Source organism: Chinchilla lanigera, unplaced genomic scaffold (genome assembly GCF_000276665.1).
Source record: "Chinchilla lanigera isolate Chin_1 unplaced genomic scaffold, ChiLan1.0 scaffold00040, whole genome shotgun sequence".
NCBI classification, from domain to species: Eukaryota; Metazoa; Chordata; class Mammalia; order Rodentia; family Chinchillidae; genus Chinchilla; species Chinchilla lanigera.
The window spans coordinates 4,694,717-4,710,374 of record NW_004955441.1 but is presented as its reverse complement, the minus strand read 5'-3'; the positions used below and the strand labels follow the sequence as shown (position 1 = coordinate 4,710,374).

The 15,658-nt window shown below is 35.0% G+C and overlaps 1 protein-coding gene across 2 annotated transcripts in view; it reads left to right on the top strand.

The window, feature by feature from the left end:
* Strn (striatin, calmodulin binding protein) overlaps positions 1-15,658 on the top strand; it is a 99,037-nt gene that overhangs the window by 70,862 nt on the left and 12,517 nt on the right. Inside the window, exons 9-14 of one of the 2 annotated variants that reach the window (XM_005390861.2) lie at positions 1,477-1,563; positions 2,020-2,163; positions 5,341-5,477; positions 10,843-11,018; positions 12,853-12,900; positions 14,029-14,150. In XM_005390861.2, the coding sequence (XP_005390918.1) occupies positions 1,477-1,563; positions 2,020-2,163; positions 5,341-5,477; positions 10,843-11,018; positions 12,853-12,900; positions 14,029-14,150 (714 nt within the window). The remainder of the gene's footprint in view (positions 1-1,476; positions 1,564-2,019; positions 2,164-5,340; positions 5,478-10,842; positions 11,019-12,852; positions 12,901-14,028; positions 14,151-15,658) is intronic. The other variant, XM_005390862.2, reaches the window with a different exon arrangement.

Below are 15,658 nucleotides of genomic sequence, written 5' to 3'. Positions count from 1 at the left end.
AAAGCATGTAAAATGGAAATATAAAACTTTCAAAACATCCCTAAAAACAATCCTACACATTTTTAGGAGTGCAAATCTGTAAGTACCTCCTCATGTTTCCACCCTCATTAGCACTATAAACGGGAACCTTTCTTTTATAGCAATAGGAACATCATTCTTTGAGGTGGGAAAGTAGTATAAAACAAGATTGAAATCTAAACTTAGGGAGAAATGAATTTAAAAATTGCAAAAGACATGCTCCCTACCCCTTCTGTTTTTGATGACTTTGAAGCTTATCTACGACCAGTCATTCCTGTTAGGACTTTCTTCTACAGCTTGGCAGTTCTTAAAAAATTAACATTTATTTAAAATATCTTAGAATTTATAAATGTTTAGCTTGATTCAATAAAAAGTGTCCATTATTAATGTTTGCATAGTCTCAACAATTACTAAGAAGTGATATCATTTAGTACTATCATGTAGATTAAATCATAAAGAGAAAGATTTAATATTAAAACATGGGAACATTTTATATCTTCTATTCACTGATAGGACTTTTAATTCTAACAATTATAATGAGATGTGATATGTGATGACTTTCTGGAGTCATAACCAAGCCAGCTAAACTGATATTTTTAAGGAAAGTTTGTATATCATACATGAAGAATAATTTCCAGATTAACATTGATAAGTTTCCTTAGGTCACTATGTTAGAAAAGAATGAGTATCTTGAAATTTAAAGATCTTTTGATTGGGAAGATAGCTAGATGTAAATTCATCTACTCTTATTACTGTATTAGTTATCAGTTCTTGTCAAATATTGAGGCATAACTGTAGTTGGAATTTAGCACTTACAATCTAAAACTGCACCATTTGACTGGAACGGTATTCCTACTAACAGAAGCAGTTAGGTTTCCTGAATCTGGGAATTAGGATCTTTTTTCATGTGTTTTTTTTTTTAGTTCAGTGAAGAAAAATGACGCTGGGCTAGAAATTTTAATGTCTTTTGGTGAAGATGGGGGAATATAGACTAAAGCTTAGCATATTTTTAGTTCATTCTTAGCCAGTTTAGTTCCTGTTATCTGTACAGAATAACAGTATGGAAGCAAATGAAAATGTATGATTAAAAAGAGAAGTTGGGCAACCTATTCGGGACCCATCCTGTCTCTCAGGAGCTATTCCTATTCCCAATACATTTTCTTATTCTTAAAAAGAGAGGGAGAGAGAACTGAAGTAAAGCTTTGAATTGATATATAACACACTAATTTATAAACTACCATAACTGCATATTTTAATTGAACTGTTAATCATTGGAAGAGTTTTTTAAATGGTGTAGAGATATTTCCAGTCAAATTGTGTACTTCCGTCATAATATTATGAAATACAATTCTAAGTCCTAGTTAAAATTGTTTAGAAATAGTTGTATTCTTTGCTGGTATAGGAAAAAAAATGGACTATGGGTAAGATTTTTCCCATTCTTAATTAAACTTGTAACAGGAAAAACTACCGAAGATCTGTTTCAGCCTCTATCCTATATAAAACAGTCAAAACAGGGATGTGGGAGAATGAAGAATCAAAGCTCAGGTAAGTAACTGGCAGGGCATGAGATTTCACCTTGGGTGTCTTAGCTTCAGGTTGTAAGGCAATGAGTGCAACTTAAACAGGGGTGTTATTGTTTAATTCGGTGTACAGTAGGTTCACAATCTACCATGTCTGTCTTCATTTAGAACACTATGCACTGGTTTGATTATAGAGTAATCTGACTTTCAGTGGTTCAGGTAGGATGTTTGTGGTTTTTTTCATGCACATTGTGATTCCTTTAGCTTACTTTGTAAAATATATGTAAAATATAGTTCTTTTTTAGGAAAAAAAAAATCAGCTGTAAAATTTAAAGACTGAATATGCTTTTTATTAATTAATGGGCTAGGATATGTTTAAAGGTAAATACAGACCTATGTAAAATAAGTACCATTTTGATGCAGTTGGATAATTCTATTTTCCTCCTTTTTTTGTTCCCCCTTCCTCCCTTTTTTTGGCTAGGGCCCAATAGGTCCAAACTACAAGATATGCTTGCTAATTTGAGAGATGTTGATGAACTTCCTTCATTGCAGCCATCTGTGGGTTCACCTTCCAGGCCCAGCAGTTCCAGGATTCCTGAACATGAAATTAATAGGGCAGATGAAGGTAAGTATTACATATATATATATTATAGGACTTTCTGGAGGACAGAAATCACATGGACATACAGCTGTAAATTCAGCATTAGAAAGGACTGCCCTGTGTTAGAGACAATTTTCCTCTGCAGTTGTTTGATCTTCATGGCACTTCCCGAATGTAAACTTTCTTACATACAAGGTGTATTGATTCCAACTTCAGCCTTTATGACTTCGGAATTACATAAACTTCAAAAAAGACAACTCTAAATTCTGATTTAAAATACTCTGTAGCTTTGCAGGTACTCCTGTAGTGGGTCCTGTTTGTACCCTTTGAAATGTGTACATTGTGAAATTTAAGAGGCTAAATATAGGTAGAAAATGTTTACTTTGATATGTACATGAATATTTTATTTAAAGTTTATCATTGATAAATAAAAAGGGAAAAGTCACCTGAAAGTCTAGTCACATTTACTGTTTGTTTCCTTCTTCCATTTTAGTCCCTGCTTATATGTGTATACTTTTTATATAGCTATAGTCATCTTATCAGTTAACTCTATTTTGTTTTATACTTAAATCATACATAGGGCTGAGAGTGTGAGTGCAGCAACGTGGTGGAGCTCTGACTTCATATGCACTGGCCAGGGGTGAAAGGAAAGAGAATGCAAGAGAGAGAGAGAGAAGTACTGTAGATTGAGTATTTAATTGCCTGTGATGATGCTACTTGTTCTCCAGTACACTTTCAGGAAAATTGTCTGTAGCCTGTGTGTTTTATACTTGCATTAAAATGTCATAGTTAAGAGACACAGTAAACTAATTTTATAAAAGCTGATTAGAGCTAATAATTTCTAGTTATGAGACCATAAATTTTGAGGCTGTAGTGAACAAGTGACATTGCTTCTCATAGTTGCAGTCTCTTCAGCCATCCAGTCTGTTGACCACCCATTGGGGTGTGAGGAGGTATTTGTTGTCTTCCTTGTTTTCAGGTTTTACAAAGCCTTTTCTAGAGCACTGGTTAGAGACTGTATGATCAGTCTCGGGAATTTTAGCATTTTCTTTTGGAATCGTTTTAATCTTAACACAGTTATCTTTAAGTGCTAGAAATGGAAACAAATCAAACAAACAAAACAAATCACCTGTGAAGACCTAGCATCAGGAGTCATTTGTTTGAAATTTTGGCCTGAAAATTGCTATTCTAACGTTAAAAATCCCTGCTATATATTAGTAAATATGTAGAGAATTCTTCACATGATGTATGGTATTTGAGGTAAATCAGTTTTCATTATTGCTGCTATATTGTACAGTGGCTTGAAATGTCTTACCATACAGACTTGTGTTCTATTCTGTTCTCACAAGGGTTTTCAGTAGTTTCTACCACTACTTTTAAAAGCAAATAATCATTATTTCATTTGTTCAACAAATATTTACTATTAGATGTGATTGGATATAGGGTAGGAAAGCATCTTGTAAATTCAGTTTTCTGCATGCACTGTTAATATAGTTGATTTATTTCTTTTAAAGAAAAGTTGTTACCTCTAGTAGGAGTCAAGTTTGAGGGTTTTTTTTGTACAGGAAATCGAACTCAGGACCTTGTACTTAACAGACAGGCACTTGTGCTGCTGAGCTAAATCGCTAGCCCAAGTTTGAGCTATTAAATTCACCTAATTAACTCATAAATGTTTGTCATCGATCAGTAACCACATCTAGAAAATATTTCATAGACTATCTGTGTCAGAATAATTTTCATTTAAAACGAGTGACGTTATCAGCCACATAAAAATCTATTTTAATTTGGCTTTTAATGGGTTCTTGTTGTTTGTTTGCTTGCTTGCTTGTTTGTTTTGGACAGGGTCTCACTGTGTAGTTCAAGCTGCCCTTGAACTCACTGTGTAGCCCAGGCTGGCCTAGAACGCATGGTGATCCTCCTGCCTCACCCTCCCAGGTGCTGAGATTATAGGCATATGCCACAACACCTGGCATATGATGGTAATCAGAGTTATAAAGCAAGACTATTCAGTTTATTATACAGTAAACCTGCATGTTGAAACAGTTGGCACCTAATGAACATATTCAAGTGGAGTTTTTAAAATTTCTGCCTAGAGAAAGTGCTGAAATTATAAGGGTCTAGTTCACTGAGTTATCACAAAGTCAAAGTTATCACCCACCTGTGCCACCATCCCTGGGTTAAGAAGTAGAACATTACTAAGGCCCTAGGAGTCCTGCCTGTGTTGCCTTTTTAAAATTTTTTTTCTTTTTTGAAACAGGGTCTCACTTTGTAGTGCGCACTGTAGCCCAGGTTACCCGCGAACCCATGGTGATTTCCTGCTTTAGCTTCTCAAGCTTTAATTCTTTTTTTTTTTTTTTTTTTGTTTGTTTGTTTGTTTTTCTCCGGTACTGGGAACTGAACTCACGACCTTGCGCTTGCCAGGCAGGCGCTTTGCTGCTGAGCTAAATCCCCAGCCCCTCAAGCTTTAATTCTTAACTGCTGGGATTACAGGTGTGCACCACCACGCCCAGCATCTTTGTTGCCTTCTTTCTGATCCTTTCCCTTCCCTGTCTCCCAGAGTTAGTCCTAACTTTTAAAACTATATATTATACTACTTTTACCTTAGGCATATTTTATATTTTCAATCTTTTTTGAGGAGGAGGTCCTTTTGAGATAGGGTTTTACTAAGCAGTTCAAGCTGGCCATGAACTTGCAGTGATTATCCTGTTTCAGCCTCCCAAGTGCTGGGATATGCATGCACCATTATACCTGGCCTTTTAAAATAATTTTTATTTGAAAATTTCTGTGGTCTTCCAGGTATAAAATTAATTTTATTTTGAATGAGATTAGCAGTGTTCAGAAATACTCCTTGTATGTGTTTAGTAATGATAGAAAGTACTGGGCAATGAACATGAAATACCAAATGGGAAAATTTTTCGTTCATACCTTGTTTCTGTATAGTGAAAAATAAAGGATAATAGACTATTAAATTTGTTTCCTGTTTCACTTTTCTAGTTAGATGATATCTTTAGCTGTTGAGAAGATACAGTAAAAGCAATCAGCTCTTCAAGATTTTCAGCTCACTGAATTGTGTTGTTTAAAAAGCATTTTAGAATGGTACAGTGTATATATATTCTTGTAAGAAATTTAATACAAGCATAAGAGACCACTGATTGACTCTTTAGGATATATTTTGTTGTTTCCTTTGTCCTCCCCATTCAGTGGAAGCCCTGACGTTTCCTCCTTCTTCTGGGAAGTCATTCATTATGGGAACAGATGAAGCCCTCGAAAGTGAACTGGGACTTGGAGAATTAGCAGGCCTCACCGTGGCCAATGAAGCAGATTCACTGGCTTATGACGTACGTAGAAGTTTATTTTTAATGTTCTCACTCAGTTTTTGAAAATAAAACATAGATTTTATAGAAAAAAATGGCAGTGGTAAAAGTTATTTCTAAGGGTAGGCTTTGGTTCAATTTTAATTGCAAACTTTGAAGAGATGAAGATAAGCTAACATTTTCCAAATAAGCTATATTTGAAATTAGAGGCTTTACCCAAATCCACAAGCCAGTATAGTTTACATATTAGTTTTAGGTAGGAGAAAGAATTCTCTTTTTCCACTACCAAATTTTGTTTTATGTTTTAGTGCACTAGTGATTAGTTGAAATTCATGCCTACCTAACAGCAAAATTTCTCTTGCCTTTCCAGTATATTAGCCAATATCCTGTTGAGAAGTGATCTTAATTATTGTTAGGCGTGGATTTTTACGAGGTGCCTTCCAGATGTTAAGGCCAATCCATCAGAGATGTGGAGCAAAACTGAAATCTTTGTACCTTTATGTATGCATTCATTTTTATTCTAAATATAATGGTTTTATAAATACATTCTGGTATCTTTGACCACCTTTCACAGGTGAAGTGTAATCTGTCTTAACATTTTGTTAAAATAGTTCCCACTTTGATAATTTTTTCTCTCTGCTGGAGAAAACAGTGTATCCCATGTGGCAAGCCTGCTGTATGGGTATGTGGGATAGATGTGTAACATAAGCAAACCTTTTTATTCAGGAGATAAAGAAACATCTCATTTTCCTGCAGATCAAAAGTCCAACTCTCTGTGCTCATTCCATTAGTAAATCTTCCAGGTTCTGAAATACAGGCACGTCTTCTCATTTTCCAACCTCATCCATTTTTTCCTCACTCCGAGCTAATGCAGTAATCTAATCTAAATGGGGTCTTTGCACTCTTGTGTTATTTGTGATACTTTTGATAACAATTCAGTTCTATTTCCAGTGTTTATGTATTGTCATATTTTTACATTTATCTTTTTAAAACACTATTTAGTTGATTATTGCTTTTTTCATCTAATCTTTGACCACCTTTAATTTTAGTTGGAGTATTCAGTACATTTCTTTTTAAAAGTAGTTACTGCTGTTTGGTTTTAAGTGTACCATCTATTTGTGCCACCTGTTCTGTTTCTTTTTCTCTTAGTTTTACCTGTTTGGGGATTATATTTATTATTCAAACCTCTGTTATAGTATTTGGAGTTTATAAACTGTTTTGCTACTTTTTAATGACTACCTTTAAGATTACTACAAAGCCCTTAAAGATTTTATATGCAAAGACCTAAGGATATCTTTAACTGTAATGAACTCCTCTTCTACAAGATACCATTGTTTTGTATATGCTGTATTTAGTTAGGATCATCTTATTTATTCATCTTTTACATATTTTGCTTTATTTCATTCTTTCCTGCATGTCTGACCCCTCGCGTGGGATCACCCTAAGAACACTTCTAATATTTCTCTTCAGTGAAAGCCTGCTGGTGCTGTTTTCTCACTTTTTGATTTGCCTTAAGTTCTTTGTTAAGCTTGAATGGATTAATTTATCTCACATTGAGTCTCTAATTGGCAGCAGTGTCTTGTTTTGTTTGGATTCTAAACATTTTATTGTCCATTTATTTTTAATGTTTTCTACTGAAGTCAAGTATAATTCTGCATTGGTCATTTAATGGTAGTCTGAAGTCAAGTATAATTTCTGCATTGATCATTTAATGGTAGTCTGATTTTATTTTCTTTAAAATTGTTTATTTATTGTTGAGCAAGTTTTGCTTTTATTTTTATTTAAACTTCTTGAAGTTCTTAGATCTTTATGAATTGATATATTTTCATTAATTTTGTAAATTTCTCAACCATTTCTCCTCAAATACTGTTTTTGTGTCTGTCTGTCTTCCTTCTAAACCTAATTTTGTGTTACACCTTCTTTCTGTAGCCTTTGTCTCCTACGCTCTTCAATTTTATGACTCATCTTACAGTTCATTAGTTTTCTCTTCAGTTACATGTAAAGTGTAATCTGTGATCTGGAGTTAAATTCACATGTTCGGTTTTATAGGTTTTTCTTCTAGAGTCATTCATTATTGTTATTTAAAAACTTCTTCCAATTTTTTATTTTATCTTTTATCTTCTTGAATATTGTAAGCATGATTACTTTAAAATTGGAGATTCGCTCTCTTACTGTTATGTATTCTGCTTTTCATTTATATTGTCCTATTTCCTTAAATAAATGATTCTAATGTCCAAGTAGCTACATTATTCAGACATATGACCATATATTCCTGCAAGGAATATATTTTAATTTTCTTTTCTCAGATGTCTGCAGGCATTAGAAACCTGGAATCACTATAGTCCATGTTCAGTTCTTGAGGTGGACTATAGACCCTCCGGGGGCTTGACTTCTTCTAGTTCACCCTTATTTCGAGGATACAACTCTGAAAACTTGATCCAAAGCAAAGTGATTCACTAAGCCCTACACTATTGTCGGGTCCTCTGTAGCACTTTGTATCCCTTTTGCACTGAAAGTCTGTTGAAAGCACTGCTTGGCCTCTCAGCCGTCCTTTTAGAATCAGTGAACACCTCTGGAGGGAAAACAGCTCCATATACTAGGTTTACCTCCTTAGGCCTGTGTCCTTCCTTGACAGGTTGGTTTTTCTTCACTATTTTGTTGGTTCTCCATGTTTTATGTACTTTTCTACTTGTCCTTAATACAGAGGTCATCAGGATTGTCTAGTTCATCATGGATAGCAGCAGAACTTCCCGTTCTGCTTCCCAAAAGCAGATAACTTCTGTTTTCTATTAACCCTTCAGAAAGTTTTCCAGTACCTAGTGGAATTTAGCCTTCTCTCTAGAGAAAGTGCATACTTTTCTCATAGCTTTTAATTGTTTGGAAACTTGGTGTTATGTCCCTCACTATGTTTCCAAATGTAGTTCTTGGTTTTATTAAATACATTAGTGATCTCTTGCAGTGTGCAAATTATGCCAGTGCTTAACAGTTTAGAACAATATTATCTCATAGTTTCTATAGATGTAGAATCTGGGAGTGGCTTAGCTGTGTGGTTCTGGCTCAAGATCTGTCATGTAGTTGCAATCAGGGATGTTGGCAAAGCTGCAATCTCATCTGAAGACTTGAGGTGTGGAAAATCTTTTTCCAAGCTCTTCACGTAGCTGTTGGAAGGCCCTGGTTCTTGGCAGGCCTTTTCATGGGCTATTCAACACAGCAGCTGTCTTCTTGCAGTATGAGCACATATGAAAAAAGAAAGAGCACCCAAGACAGATGATGTTACAGCCTCATTTTGGAGTTCACTTGTTATCACTTCTCTGTGCTGTTGGACACCCAGACCAACCCTATGATGTTCAGAAGGAGCTAATGAGGTGTAAATACGAGGAAGTGGGACTGACTGAGAACCGTTCTGGTGGCTACCTACTCATTCAAAAAGAATTCCATTTGTTCTACATATTACAACTATTCAGCTGTTGAACAAGATTAAACATGATTGAGCTTAGTTTTTCTTTTCCGGGATAATCACTCTTGGTTCTTATAGTGGTAATTCCTTGCATGAAGTGTTTTGTGTTCTCTTACCACTGTAACTGACATGTCCTGTTGGGTTTTTCCTACATATCTTTTTTTTTAAATTTTTTATCTTATTTATTAATTTATTTTTTGGTATGAGGAATTGAACTCAGGACCTCATGCTTGCAAGGCTATCTCTGTGGCTCTACGTATCTTTTAACTTCTGGATTCTACAGTATAGTTTATATTGACTGTGACCTGTGTTCCCAAACTACTTCCAGGCAGGGTTCCTTGGGCAAATGACTTCACTTCACTTTTTCTGATGCATCAAGTGAAAATAATACTATTCCTACTTCACAGAGTTACTGTGAGGATTGAGTCAATGCATTTAAAGTGTTTAGAATAATGTTTAAAATATTGGATAATGCTCAAACTAGCAGCTATTCTTAGTACTGTGTAGCTGTTGTCATTGTGTGGTAATAAGTCTCCAAAGCACTACCAATACTTATCCCACTCTTGTTTAAACCTAGTATGATGGATAACCTTTGAGGGTAAAGAGGTCATTCATAGTGTTAATGCAAAGTTAAATTACTAGTACTTCAGTTTTCATGCTATTTGGAATGAAAAAATAGTACAGTATGTGTTTTCAGTTGTTGAGATGAAGTTACCATGCAGAAAAGAACAGAATGGTTTATTGTATCAATAGAGTATATTTTTTGTAATATCTGATTATTTTTAACATTTTCTATTTCCAGTTTATAAAACTTACTTATAGCTCAGTAGATAAAATGTAGCTTTTATTAGGTAATATTGAAAACTTAAAATATATGATTGTATTTTAAAATATTCTTTCAACTTTTACCCAAAATTATACTTTATAGCTGCCAGAAATAGTGGAACATACCTGTAATCCCTCACTGGGAAGCTGAAGAAGGACGATTGCAAGTTTGAACCCAGCCCAGGCAACTTAGTAGGACTCTGTCTCAAAATCAAAAAAAGACTAGGGATGTAGCTCAGTGCACAGACTCAGGGTTTAATCCCTGATATGGAAAAACAAAACAAACGATTCAGCTATCTATAGTTTAGATTGAATTACTTGGTTTTAAAAGTAACCTAATTGTGTTAGTTGGCATTTTGTCACTGTGACAAAATACCTGAGATAACCAATTCACAAGTAAGGAAGGTTTATTTTGGCTCAGTATTTGCAAGGTGACCTATTGCTTTTGGACCAACGTACATCTTTCTGGAAGCATATGATAGAGGGAGCTGTTCACCTTACGCTGGCCAGGAAGCAACGAAAAAGAGGAGGAGCTGGTCCCAGTATTTCCATCAAAAGCAGACTTCCAGTGACCTAATTTCTTTCTGTTAGGCCCACCTTATAAGGACTGCACTACCTCCCAGCAGCGCCACAGGCAGCAGCCAAGACTTCAGCACTTGGGTCTTTGGGGGACACTCACGATCTAAAATACAGCACTAGTGAAGATCTGTTATGCGTTTTTTTTGTTTTGGGTTTTTTTTTTTTTTTTTTTTTTTTTTTTCTCCGGTACCGGGAACCGAACTCACGACCTTGCGCTTGCCAGGCAGGCGCTTTTGCCGCTGAGCTAAATCCCCAGCCCCTATGCGTTATTATTTGACCCACTTTTTACATTCAATTATGATAAGTCTCCTCTTACTATACATTTCATCATTCAAAGAAAACCACTGTTTGACGTATTGCTAATTTTATCTATTGGTTTGGTTACTTAACACTTAAAAAATTGTTTTGAAAGTTACACAGTGTGATGGCTTACTAACAAATCAGCAAGAATTAATGTTGGGAGTGTAAGGGGTTTTTTCCTTACCCTGAACTAAATGTACAGATATCTTTCTTTTGTCTCTTCAATAGATAGCAAATAATAAAGATGCATTGAGGAAGACATGGAACCCTAAGTTTACTTTGAGAAGTCACTTTGATGGCATTCGAGCCCTTGCTTTCCACCCCACTGAGCCTGTTTTGATAACAGCATCGGAGGACCACACGTTGAAAATGTGGAATTTGCAGAAAACAGCCCCAGCTAAAAAGTGAGAATATTCCACTTTAATTTTATGAATATCTATTTGCTTTTTAGCAGAAAAAACAATTACTTGCTATTCGATTTTTCTTCTAGTTCTTTCTGTACGATGTCACATAATTTAGGGTGTTTTTCCTTCATACAGTCTAATGTTAGGCTAGAAAAGTGACATAGAGGAAAACATGTTATTATCTATGGTTACCCCGGAATTCAGGAATGCTGATTACAGTCCTTATGCATCAGATGTTTTTAATGGCTGTCATATTTAGGGAGTGCCTGTCTCTACTGAAAATTTCTGCTACTATGAACAGGTACAGATAGGAATGTTTAAAATAATCAAACTTCTATCCCATTTTTTACTAAGTTTGAACTTACAGAGTGGAAGAGAAAAAAGGCTGATTAAGAGAGATAGGGACTTCTCTTTGGTCCTGTCTTTTGTCCCAAAAACTTTAGGTACTGAACCGACAGATACTGCTTTCACCTTTACTTACCTGCTAGTGCTTGCCTTGGGCCCTTGATTCTTCAGTATCAATAGTCATGATTCACTATAAACCTTTTTACCAGTTGTCACACAAGACTCATCTGACTTGGTAGGGTCCTTATTGGAGCATGTCTTCCCTTGGACTGTGTGGTCCAGAACCAGGGTCTGCCAGTTTTATACAGTCTCAGTCACGTTTGTTATTATAACAGTGCAACTGAATATCAAATGGAAAAAGGTTACAGAAATTGTACTGCTGCTCTTGGAAACGTGTTAGCAATTTTAAAGAAATCAGTGATACTCATACTGTGAGTCATACATAGAGTAGATAAAATACTTGATTTAACAGTTTGTAACAGATAGTACAATCTGATCTTGGTAAAACCAAATGGCTTGATAATTTTCAGCAGTGAAAATTTTGAAAAATTTCTGTTTACATATCATGACTTTTGCTTTTCTAGTTTTTTGGTCACAATGTGCTAGTTCTAGCACAGTTGCATTAAGCTAGAAATATGAATGGCTCATATATTTTTGACATAAAATTTAGAAAAATACTGAACTGAGTTTCTTGCTGGTGATATTGTATTAAAAAAATAACCATAACCTTCACATATAAGTAACAGTGGCCTGTTTACCTTTAAACTTAAAACTTCAAAATGACTTGAGGAGAGATAGTGTATGCCTATAAGTAACTGTAACACATGCCTAGAAAGTGGTAAGGACTTCACTTTAAATCCAGTTTCCATCAGTAGTCATGGTCTGTTAGATAATGTGGTGTGCCTATAGTGGTATTCTTAGTAATAAATAAACTAATGACTTGGATAGTTTGTAAAGTATTAAGGATAAACTTATTAACCTTCATGGAATGACAAGGAAATTAAATACCATTTGTTGAAATCCTATTTGGATTTCAAATCCGTCCTGTAGGCTTTTTTAAATTGTAGAATCTCATTTAATTTCATAGTATTTGCTATATCCATTTTTCTCTGTTATTTTGAATATGGAGGAATCTCAAGTTATCATAGACTAATTTATGTAAAGTTACCCAGTTAATGTCAGAACTGGAAATGGAATTCGCAGACTGATCCCTTCAAAGCCCATGTTGTTTTTTCTGAGTGAAAGTCTCTCTTCTTGTAGTCAAATAGATAATGTCAAAGCTAACAGCATTATAACAGGGTATTACTACTGACAAGCTAGTTTTTTGACATGTTGGATTGGTAAGCTTTATTTGAGATAGGTAAGCTTTCTTATGTATCTAGTAGTTGAGAATTGTATATTACCATAGTGTCCTTACCTCTAAAAGCATTTGTTATGACACATTCATTCTGCTTACTACTGAATAATGTTTTTTCACTCTCTGTTTTAGGAGTACTTCTCTTGACGTAGAGCCCATCTATACATTCAGGGCTCATAAGTAAGTGTGTGGTTTTTCTTCATTTTACACCAACGTCATTGTATAAACAGTCTGATTAGGGTATTTTCTTTCACTTATGTATTTTGTCATGTACTTTTTGTACTGAATATTGTTTTTTGTGACTATAGAAGGAACCAGCAGATAATACGCTAAAAAGTTTATTGCTCCCAAATTAGAGATCTTTGCTGAATCTTTTTTTCATGATGTTTAAATGGTATATGTTGGTGTATTTTAAAGTTGAAGCAGATTTGTTTTTTTCTTTCCTTCACTTAAAGATAACATATATAAAAGTATTCAGACTGGGTCTTTTTTTTTTTTTCTCTTTCTGAGACAGGGTGGCTATGCAGTCAGGCTGGTCTTGAGCTCATTTTGTAGCCCAAGCTAGTCTCGAACTCTCAACAATCCTCCTCCTTCAGCCTCCCCAGTACTGGGATTATAGGTGTGCACCACTACGCCCAGCAGACTGGGTCTTTAGCAAGTGGATGTGTACCCAGAATATGTGAGGCCCTTGGTTTTGTCCCTAGCACTACCTAAGGATATTTTTATAGTGATCACATTTTTTTATGAGTGTAAGGGCATACATGTCTGTCCACTTGGTTTAGCGCAGAGATTGGCATACTTTATATGTAAATGATAAGATAGTCAATTTTTTTAGGCTGTGTGCTTTCTGTTGCATATTATTGGTTTGTGTTGTGTTATATTGAGTTGTATTTTGTTTTTGGTCCTGGGATTGAACCCATGTCCTTCTATAACATGTTCTTGTTTTTTGTGTTTCAACCCTTTGGAAACCATTCTTAACTACAGAAACAGACTACTGGGTGAATTTGGCCTGGAAACCATAGTTTACAACCTCCGGTTTTATCAAAGGAAGAAAACTGAACAATGTTTTTTTTTTTGTACTGGGAATTGAACTTAGGACCTTTTGCTTGCCAGGCAGGCACTTGTGCCACTAAGCTATATCTCCAGCCGTATGAACAACGTTTTGATAATATTTTTATTCATTGTAAAAAGCAGAAAAATGGAAAGCCATTTGAATATGCATTCTTATTTTTGACAAGTCATAGATAAGATTGATTTTTGAGAATAGCAGTTTACTTACTTACCTGTTTAATTTATTTCATATCCCAGAGGTCCGGTGCTTTGTGTGGTAATGAGCAGCAGTGGTGAGCAGTGTTATAGTGGTGGTACTGATGGACTGATCCAGGGCTGGAATACCACTAATCCCAACATCGATCCCTATGATTCTTATGGTATGTGATGTCTCAGAGTTCTGAAAGAACAAAATATTGGATCCTTACACATGTTTTCATAGTATATAAAGAATAAATCAGATATTTTTGAGACTAGATAGGTAAAAGAGAAGCATATCTATTTTGTTAAAAAGAACTCCTATGTTTGGGAATCATTTTGACAAAGGAAAAAAAAAATTCTTATTTAGAAAACATTTCCCAGTCCTCCGAAGTCTTATTGATCAGAAATATTGGCCTGATTGACAATTGTTTTCTGCATCTTAGACATTTGTATGGTATTTGATATAAAATTACTAATCTAAAATCATATTCATTACTGTTTTTGACAGAAAACTAAAGGAAAATTAATGTTGCCATTATTCCCTTGATCAATTATTAAAGAAGATATAGGGTAATACGTTGTAAAGCTGTTGCTACCAAAATATTTAAAAGGCATCAAAAATTAAGAAGTGCCTGTTAGTCTTGTGAGTAGTATTATAAGTCATAAATACATACTATAATCCCTCACTAAATGTTTCCTGAGGTGTCATAGAAATACTGTTTAGGAATTGGCTGTTTTTGTTTTATGTTAAATGGTTTTCTGTTAAAAGGTTTAGCATTTTGTATTTATTATAAAAGCCTGTTCTAGTTTCATTATCACTTTATATTGATAAATGTAAGAAATAAAAATTCCCCAACCTTTTTTTTTTTTGGAAGGGTGGGGTGGAACCTAGGGGCCTTCACGCTAGCTATATCCCCAGCACTTTTTTATTTTAAGCAGGGTGTTGCTAAGTTACTAAGTTGCCCAGGCTGAGCTTGAACTTGTGATTTTCCTGCCTCAACCTCTCAGAGTGCTGAGATTATAGGTGTGTGACACCAACAACACTTTCCCCTCTCTGCTCTTTCTCTGTCCCCTCAGCATTGAAGTAAATTCTGGGTGAGAGCATGGCACATACTTGACCCAATTTTCTTGACCCTGTCTGTTCCCCTCTAGCTTCTGTGTAGTCTGGTTTCTTCATCATCAGTGTTTCTTTGATGGTGTTATCTAGAAAATGTATTACTAGTTAAGAATTTCATGTCCTTTCCCTTGGATCATCTTTGAGCATTATGGCTTCTAGGAATATCACTTAAATATAGCGAGATTGTCAGTGACTTTCTAATTACCCAATCCAAGAATATTTGACAACCCTTATTTTTATTAGCTGTGTCAGCTGTAATTGAAAACGTTCCACTCTTTTAGAGTCCCATTCTTAGTTCCATTTTAGACTTCTATTCTTTTACAACTTTATATATTGGCTTGACAGTTTGGGATGATTTCTTTTTTCTCTCTTTTGTGGAGTCCTTTTATGTTTCTTGCCTTAAGCAGTGTTATTTTTCAAGACCCAGGCCTTAACTCATTCTTTGCAGTGTGCATTCCTTGGTAGACTGAGTCTATATCTGTGGCTTTCTAGGCTGTTGACTAATAAATGTTTTTAAGCTCCAGAATCTAAGAATTTTTTTTTTTGAGCCAGGGCCTCACTATGCAGTTG